This window comes from Muscardinus avellanarius (assembly GCF_963383645.1).
Source record: "Muscardinus avellanarius genome assembly, chromosome: X".
NCBI classification, from domain to species: Eukaryota; Metazoa; Chordata; class Mammalia; order Rodentia; family Gliridae; genus Muscardinus; species Muscardinus avellanarius.
In genome coordinates this window covers 102,067,612-102,076,918 of record NC_137792.1, presented here as the reverse complement: position 1 = coordinate 102,076,918, position 9,307 = coordinate 102,067,612, and the positions used below count along the sequence as shown (strand labels likewise).

General features: G+C 50.2%; 1 protein-coding gene across 2 annotated transcripts in view; it reads right to left on the bottom strand.

Annotated features, from left to right (window-relative positions):
• LOC308278682 (glycine receptor subunit alpha-4) overlaps positions 1–3,913 on the bottom strand; it is a gene marked incomplete at both ends in the record, with an annotated part of 31,844 nt that extends 27,931 nt beyond the window's left edge. Inside the window, one exon of one of the 2 annotated variants that reach the window (XM_080718609.1) lies at positions 3,798–3,913. In XM_080718609.1, coding sequence (XP_080574735.1) covers positions 3,798–3,868 — 71 coding nt within the window. The remainder of the gene's footprint in view (positions 1–3,797) is intronic. The other variant, XM_080718608.1, reaches the window with a different exon arrangement.
• Positions 3,914–9,307: the final 5,394 nt, after the last annotated feature.

The following is a 9,307-nucleotide window of genomic DNA, read 5'->3' as shown; positions in this document are numbered from 1 at the left end:
CCCCAGCCCTAGTTTTTTTTTCCCTTTATTTTATTTTATTTTATTTTATTTATTTTTTGGTGGTACTGGGGGTGGAACCCAGGGGCTTTCTACCTCTGGGCTATACTATTTTATACTTATTTGGAAACAGGATCTCTCTAAGTTGCTGAGAGCCTCACAAAGTAGCTGAGGCTGGCTTCGAACCTGTGCGATCCTCCTGTCTCAGCCTCCCAAGCGCGGGGATTACAAGTGCGCTCCACCACACCTGGATCCTTTTGTATATTTAAAATAATCTTTCGGTAATGCCGGGCGTGGTGGCGCCCGCTTGTCATCCCCGCGCTTGGGAGGCGGAGACAGGAGGATCGCGCAGGTTCGAAGCCAGCGGTGCTGGCTTAAGAGACCCTATTTCGAAATAAAAAGTATAAAATAGGTCTGGGAGTGTAGCCCAGAGATAGAAGGGCTTCCAGGAACCCCAGTACCATAAAAATAATCTTTGGGTTACTTATAAAAGCTAACACACCTCAGCAACTTAGCAAGACCCTGTTTCAAAATAAAAAATACAAAAGGCCTTGGGGGCATAATTCAGGTGTAAAATTCCATTCAATCCCCAGGACTAAAACCAAAAAACAAAAGTAAATGTTATGCCAATAGTTTTATACTATATCGTTTAAGGATTAATGGCAGAAAAAGTTTGCACATGTTTAGCACAGGTGCAGTTTTTTTTTTTTTTTTTTGCAGGTCTGGGGATGGAACCCAGAGACATTTGACCTCTGAGCTACACCCCCTGCCCAATTTTTTATTCTTTATTTTGAAACAGGGTCTCACTGAGTTGCGAAGGGCCTCACTAAGTAGCTGAGGCTGTCAGCAAACCGCGATCCTCCAGTCTCAGCCTCCCAAATGCTGGGATTACAAGCGTGCGCCACCACGCCCGGCACAGGTGCAGTTTTTAAAAAATGTTTTTATTGGTGTGTTCTAATTATACATCATAGCGAGGTTCAAAATGATACATTCATATCCACACACATTACTTAGCGTATGTCTGTCCTTCCCTCCGTACCCACCCTGCTCCCTCTTAGTGAGGTTGGTGGTGATACCTTCATATATGGACATAACATTTTTGGAACTGTCCCCTTTTTCAAACCTTGTCTTTGCCCTCCCCTCATCTCCCCCCAGTCTCCTTCCACTGCTCTACTGGTCTCTCTCCTCACTTTATTGAAGTCCCTTTGGTTTCCTCTTTTCTCTCTAGTTTCCACATTTAAGAGGAAACCTACCTCCCTTGACTTCCTGATAGCACTTAATATAACATTATCTAGTTTCATCTATTTTCCTGCAGATGATATAATTTTGTTCTTTATGGCTGAGTAAAATTCCATTGTGTGTATGTACCCTATTTTCTCAAGGAAAGAAACAGTTCAGATGATGTTATGTTCATATGTGAAGGTATCCCTATCAATATCACTAACATGTATGAGGAGAGAAGGGAATGGGGTGGGATTTGGAGGAAAATATACCAAGTACTGTGTGCATTTATCTTTGTATCGCTTTCAGTCTCACTATGATGTATAATTACCATGCACCAATAAAAGTCTAAAAACATTAAAACTATATATGCATATATCTGACCCACCGTTGATTGAATCCACTGATGTCGGGCCCATGGGTACGGAGGGCCAAGTATATGATCCATGAAAGAAAGTGGCTTCTTAATAATCATACAGTTAGTAAATGATAAAGCCAAGATTCAAAGCCAGAGCTATTTTCTTTAAGACGAAATAGACCCAGGTACCAATGATGCAGGCAGCCCAGGCTGAGCTCTAAGGGAACTCCAATGGCTAAGGTCAGCGGCGGCCCCACCATGACCTCCTAGAGTTCTGCCTCCTTGGATCCTCCGAGCAGGGAAGCCCTTACTCTGGCCCTGCAGGAACAACCAGAGCAGGTGGCCTAAGTAGGCTGTGAAAATCTGAGGAGGCCGCTGGCGGTGCTGGAGCAAGCAGAAGTCTGTGACTTCACCGTGGGATGTCCATGCTAGCCAGGTGCTGCTGCTGCTACTGGTCACCTGCCACCTGCCTTCTGGGAGGCCACGTGGCCATACACCTGAAGCCAGCAGACCCTCTCCACTGTCCTCAGCTCCACTCAGGTCACGTCTCCGACTAATACCAGCCCTAGGGCCTTGGGACGGGCTGTGGGCACAGCTTTCCTTAGCCCCAATTCCTGCTATGGCCCCCTCTTCTGGGGCCACCTTGTCTGAGGACCTGCCAAGCTTCCAAGTGTGCAACCACTCCTCCTTCCCTTTCATTCCTGGAAAGATCCCCCAAACTGGCAGGTCCCAGGAGGATCCAGGATTGGCAGCCTTTCATGCAAGGCCCTGGGGTGGGGTGAGAGGAGAACTCTGCTTCAGCTACTGGACGTCAGAAAAACATTGGGCAGGCCCTTTCTCTTTAAGTCTCCGTTTCCATAGGAACAATAAAGGACTTGAACTCAAGACTCTTAGGGTTCTTTTTATGTAACTGGGGATGGGAACTCAGGGGTATTGTCCCTCTAAGCTACACCCATGCCCCATTTATTTATTTATTTATTTATTTATTTATTTATTTATTGGTGTGGTACTGGAGGTGGAACCCAGAGGCTTTCTACCTCTGGGTTATACTCCCAGCCCTATTTTTATATTTTATTTGGAAACAGGGTCTCACTAAGTTGCTGAGAGCCTCACTAAGTAGCTGAGGCTGGCTTCGAACCTGCGCGATCCTCCTGTCTCAGCCTCCCAAGCGCGGGGATTACAAGCGTGCGCCACCACGCCTGGCCTTTTATTTATTTATTTTTTAAATTTTGGAACAGGGTCTCATTAAGTTGCTGAGGGTCTTGCTAAGTTGCTAAGGCTGGCCTTGAACCTGCAATCCTCCTGTTTCAGCCTCCTAAGTACTGAGGTTACAGGTGTGCACCACCACACCTGGCTTCTGAGGGACCATCTTGCTTTAATTGGCTCCAGTCTCCAAACCCAAGTGGGAATGCTGCCACTGGAGCTTGGGCTTTGAGGCAGGTCCCCTTCAGGAGGGCCAGCAAGTCTCAGCTGTGTTCCCTGCTGTCTGTATCCTCTCACCCACCCAGCCGAGCTGTGTTTCCACTCTGAGCTGCTTTTCACTCCTAAGTTTACTGTCCCGCTCCACATCCCTGCCTTCCTGCCGACCAGTGTGTCTATAAGTTGAAGCCATAGCTACCTTTGCCGGTCTGTTCACCCTGTCAGTCTAGCCTGGCCTCTGGTCTAAGGAAGAAGTTGCAGTTAGTGGCGGGGGGCGTTTATAAGGAGCTCCAAGCATGTCTTGCCTACCAGCCCAGGAAATGACTGCCACTGGTTACTCTCGAGGGACACTGAGCAGCCAGGTGATTACAGAAGGCTGAGGTTCGGGTCGCCCTTCTCCACCCTGATGTGGTCTGGGGGCACAGCCGTGCTCCTTGAAGACTGGAGCAGGCAGCTAACAGATGATGTTGTCATTTTTGGGGATCTGAGCAGTACGTGGGCCAACTGCTAGGGAGACAGGGTTGGGTGGCAAGACAGGTGGCCTCCATTTTGGGGTTCAGCTATCTAAACCTCTGCCCAAGTCCCAGGAGACCGTCCACCCCGCCAAAAGCACCGGGAAATGCTGACATTTTGACATCTCTAATGGAAAGCTCCCGGGGCCTTCTCGGGGGAGGTGTGTCCTCCTCTGGAGCCCTCCGGACTGTGGGCTTTTGCAAACTTAGAAGAAACTGTGCCTGCTGTCCCGCTGCCCCCACCCTGCCAGTATTCACATGCACCTCCTCCTCACCCCCACTCAGCTCACCTGAGGAGGACCTGCCCTGGCAGGGTCCAGAGGAGAAGGAAGGAGAGGGTGGCAGGAACAAGTGTTGTCATTCCGCAGGGACCTCAGAGACCTTTCTCAGCCTGGCTGACAAGGTGAGAGGGGCTATCCCTGAGGGAGCACCAAAAGCCAGAAGTACAGAGCCTTCCTCCAACTTGGGCAGCTCCAGAGGAGCCCTGGGCCGGGCTAGGGAGGACTTGCGCGCTCTTTCCTCTTCTCCTCTGCCCTGTCTTTAGCAGCCAGGGGCCAGGACTATTCCCCTGGCAATGATCTTGACACAGATAACCCTACAGGCTCCTGCCCCTGCTTGCCTTGGGCTGCGCAGGGCCACAGCCTGCCGGCCAGGGAGCCAGCAAAGATTCTCTTTTGGGCAGCAATCACTCTGTAAACCCTGGAGAGTCTTGGAGGGGAGGGAGGAGGGAGACCAGACCGGTAGGAAGATGTTTCCCTCCCTCCCACCTCCCCCTAGATGCACCCTCCGAAAGCAGCAATTTAAAGGCACAGTCGCCAGCAGCTGGAGTGGGGTTCAGCGCTTGGCTTGCCCGTGTGCTGGGGAGGAGCTTGGGCTGCCGCTGCCGCCTGGGGAGAGCCGGAGGTGCTCTGTCCAGCCTCTACCTCTCCAGCTGGAGGAGTGCACGCAGCTGCCCGGCTGCCCCCACCCAGGCGCTTCCCTTTTAGCCCAGAGCCCAGATGAGGCCCGGCAGTAAAGTCCTAGTGATTTTTTATAAAGGGGGGGAGACCTCAGAGGTGTAGGGCAGGAAGGAGGTTGAAAAGGAGGCTGAGAATGGAAGCACAGAGGCTGGAGGCTAAAGAGGAGCTTCGGAGCCCCCTTCCTGTGTGATCAGCCTGCTTGACAGTCTGTCTGTCCGTCTGCCAGCCCCTACCCCTTCCCCTTTTGTCCTTGTCCTTTGTATCCTTATCCCTGCCTACTTTCCTCCCTCCATGGCTCTCCCGGAATCCGTCCTTCTTATCACCCCTTCCCAGCCCTGCTGGAGGGTTGGGACTGTTCCAGGCAGGGGCAGAGCAGAGCAAGGCTGAGACGCCTAAGGTGAAGGTTCGAGGCATGGCATGGGGGCAGGGTAGAAGCATTTGGCCAGCCGGGGAGGCATTCCTCCACTTCAGCCCTGGGTGTGAGGAGAGGCCGAGGGGGCCGGCTGGCCTCCTCCCTCGCCTTCAGCATCACATTCGCTTATGCATCCAGGTGCTTCGCTCCATTTTCCCTTCCCGACCCTTGCCCAGACTTTCCCCTGCATCATCTAAACAGCTCGGGGACTTCCCCCAGTGCCTTTCCTCTCCCTCCTTTTCTCTCTTCGCCTCTTCTCCATCCTCCCTCTCTCACTGAAGTTTTCCTTCAGTGGTCCCCTCTCCCCCTCCCTCCCTCTCCTCTCTACTTCATCTGTTTCTCACTTGTGTCTGTGTCCTCCTCCTCCTCTCCTCCTCCTCCCCTCTCCCCCTCCTCCTCCTCCTCCCCTCCTCCTCCTCCTCCTCCTCCTCCTCCTCCTCCTCCTCCTCTTCTTCTTCTTCCTCTTCTTTGGCACTGGGGATCAAAACCAGGAGGATTCTACTTCTGAGCTACGGAAGAATCTTTTCACTCTTTGTTTTGAAACTGAGGCTCGCTAATTGGCTGAGGCTAGCCTCGAACCTGTGATCCTCCTGGCTCGGTCACCCATGTATTGGGATCGCAGGTGTGCACGGCCACGCCCAGCGTCTCCTCTCTTCTTTCCCTCTCACTTTCTCCCCACCTCTGCTTTCCATTTCTAGTTCCATTGGCTCTTCCATCAAGGCTCTTCCCTCCTGAATCGCATCAGTTGTCACAAGGGTTGTCATTTCTTCTTCAGTGGAAACTCTCCCACCAGCTGTGCTGAGGTCCAGTGTGTCCTGGAGCAGGGGGCGTGGTCCCTTCACAGAGTCTTTCCTCAGCAGACCGCAGCCTCCCCAGTCAGCGAGAGGGGCTCTGGGAGGACTGGAAGCTCTTCTGGTGTGTGTGGGGTGGCATCAGCTATGTAGAGGGATTAGTAAAGAAGCGTCCGTGTGTGGAGCATGCACAGCGTCTCTCTTTTAACTATGTGATTATTAAGGAAGGGGTATTTTCAAATGATAAGTGAAAGGGAAAGAAGAGAATTCTCCAGATTACATGCAGATTTTATTTGGTACTAGAGATTAGCCCAGTGGCATTTCTGCTTCCTAGCTCTATCCCCAGCGCAGTGTGTGTGTGTGTGTGTGTGTGTGTGTGTGTGTGTGTGCGCGCGCGCGCGCGCATTATGATACTAGGGATTGAATCATCCAGGGGCATTCTACCTGTCAGCTATACCTCCAGCCCTATTTTATTTATTTTTTTAATTTTGCAGCAGGGTCTCACCAAGTTGTGGAGAGCCTTGCTAAGCAGCCGAGGCTGGCTGCAAACCTAGGTCTCCTCCTGCCTCGGCCTCCAAAATACTGGGATGACAGGCATGTGCCTCTGCACTTGACTCACACGGAAATACCGATGAATAAGCTGAGCTTCTGGAATGGGGACCGAAAACATTGTAAACCTCAAATGCTGCCTATATTGTCTGTGAAAGCAAGATGTCGATCATCCTAGAGACATCTGTAGCCAACCTTTCGTTTGCTCACCCTTCCCCTTGGTCTCCCGTTGAGTGTCAGAGCGCATGTTCTTGAGCAGAGCTTTCCAGAGCCTGTCAGAGCTCCAGCCTGGGGAGCCAAGTGGCAGGGGACTTGTCCCCTTTGTGGAACTTCCCCATCTGACGGCCTGATCTTGTCGCTTTCCCCATGGCTCTCAGCTTGCCTTATCTAGTTACTCTGCTTGTTCCGCTGAAGTGTCTAGAGTTGCCTGACTTTCCACTTCTGGGTGTTTATTTTTTTTTAAAATTTTCTTCAGTGCCGAGGATTGTACTCAGGGCCTTGCACAAGCTACACAAGCGTTCTACCACTGAGCTACATTTTTTAATTTCAAGACAAAGTCTTGCTAAGTTGCCCAGGCTGGCCTCGGACCTGCAAGGCTCCTACTTCAGCTTTCCAGGTCTATGCCACTGCACCTGGCTGGTCCTGGACATTCTTACATGGTATTCCCTAAAAAGTACCCTTCCCTCCACTCTTACCCTTGTGAACTGAGGGTTTTTTGGTTTTGGTTTTGGTTCTGTGGATTGAATCCAGGGGCATTCTACCTCTGAACTACAACTCCAGCTCTATTTAATTTTTTGGATTTGAAACAGGCTCTCACTAGTTGCTGAGAATCTTGCTAAATTGCTGAGGCTGGTCTTGAATCTGGGATCCTCCTGTCTTAAGCCTTCCAAGTACTGGGATTACAGGCATGCATCTCTGTGTCCAGTTAGACTGTTGTGATTTTCTTTCTTTTTTTCTTTTTCTTTTTTTTTTTGGCGGTACTGGAGATGGAACCTAGGGGTATTCTACCTTTGATTTACACCCACAGCCCTATTTTTTTTTATTATTCTTTATTTTGAAACAGGGTCTCACTGAGTTGCAATGGGCCTCACTAAGTAGCTGAGGCTGTCCTCGAACCGTGATCCTCCTGTATCGGCCTCCCAAATGCTGGGATTACAAGCGTGTGCCACCACACCCAGCTCTGTTGTGGTTTTCTAAGTATTATTTCTTGAACTGGCCACACCGCTCTCAGGTCTGAGTTAGGAGACCGTCCAGTATGTTCCTCCAAGACCCTTTCCTCTTTCTTCAGCCTGCTCACACTCTACCTCAGCTGCCCTCGCCTCTCCCCACTACTCTGTCAAGAGCTCATTAACTGCCAAATCCCCCGCACACTGTAGGCTATAAGGGAACATTTGTTAAAAGATGCATCCTAAGCCGGGCGTGGTGGCTCACGCTTGTAATCCCAGCATTTGGGAAACCGAGACAGGAGATCACAGCCTCAGCTACTTAGTGAGGCCCTTTGCAACTTAGTGAGACCCTGTTTCAAAAATTAAGAATAAAAAATAAAGCTGGGGGTGTAGCTCAGAGGTAGAATGCCCCTGGGTTCCATCCTCAGTACCGCAAAAAAAAAAAAAAAAAAAGATGCATCTTGGGCACCCAAGGACAAGTCCTCAGGCTTGCTGCCTCTACACCTCTCTCTGTCAAAGAAGAATCCGATGAGGATATTTTTTGTTTGTTTGCTTGCTTGTTTGTTTGATACTGGAGACTGAACCAAGGGGCATTCTACTTCTGAGCTACGCCACCAGCCTGTTTTATTTTATATTTTGAAACAGGGTCTCACTAAGTTACTGAGGGCCTCCCTAAATTGCTGAGGCTGGCCTTGAATCTGTGATTCTGAGTACTGGCAACATGGCAGGGTCAGCTGCCTGGAAGGACAGAGCCCTTCTGGTGTGACACTGCCACGATAAGCCCATGTGTGGCTGATATGATGAAGAGGTATGGCTGCCACGTATGGTGATGTATGCCTATAATCTCCATACTTGGCAGGCTGAGACAGGAGGGTCGTAGGTTCAAGGCCAGCCTCAGAAACTTAGTGAGACTGTTTCAAAATAAAATAAATTAGGGCTGGAGGTGTAGCTCAGAGGAAGAATGCCCCTGGGTTCAATCCCCAGTACTCCCCTCCCCTCCAAAAAAGAGGTACAGCTTTCCTAAGGAGCTGGGAGGCTGGGAGCAGACTTCGGGGGACAAAGGAAGGAGCCAAATAAGTGCTTCAGCTTCTGTTAGGAGTTGATAAGCCTTGGGGGAGATGTCAGTTTCAAGAGTCCCCTGGGACCAGGAAGGCATACTCTCTGAAGTTGACCTCAGCATCTTCTGGTATGGGGAGGGCACAAGTTATGTCCAGCTCTGCCCCATATCCATTCTCTTTTCTCATTACCAAGCTATAGTGTATACAAATGTCTCACAAGACGACTTAAAGGAGGAGAAAGGAGAGGGGAAGAAGGAAAATCTTGTAGCCGGGCGTGGTGGCACACGCTTGTAATCCCCACGCTTGGGAGGCTGAGACAGGAGGATCGCGCAGGTTCGAAGCCAGCCTCAGCTACTTAGTGAGGCTCTCAGCAACTTAGAGAGACCCTGTTTCCAAATAAAATATAAAAAATATGTCTGTGAGTGTAGCCTGGGGGTAGAAAGCCTCTGAGTTCCACTCCCAGTACCACCAAAAAAAAAAAAAAAATCTTTGCCGGGCGTGGTGGCGCACACTTGTAATTCCCGCACTTTGGAAGTAGAGACAGGAGGATCGTGCAGGTTTGAAGCCAGCTGCGCTGGCTTAAGAGACCCTATTTCCAAAAATAAAATAGGTCTGGGAGTGTAGCCCAGAGGTAGAAGGGCTTCCAGGAACCCAAGTACCACCAAAAAAAAAAAAAAAAGAAAATGTCTAAAACACACAATATACTTAAACATATCGAAGTCAACCACTAAGCCGAGCAAGGGAGGGGGGGACAGGGAGGGAATGGGGTGGGAACTGGGTAGGGGTTAAATCAGTGATGTGTACATGTATGTACACACAAGTTTTTTACCCCAGTATGATGTATGAATACAATGCACCACCACCA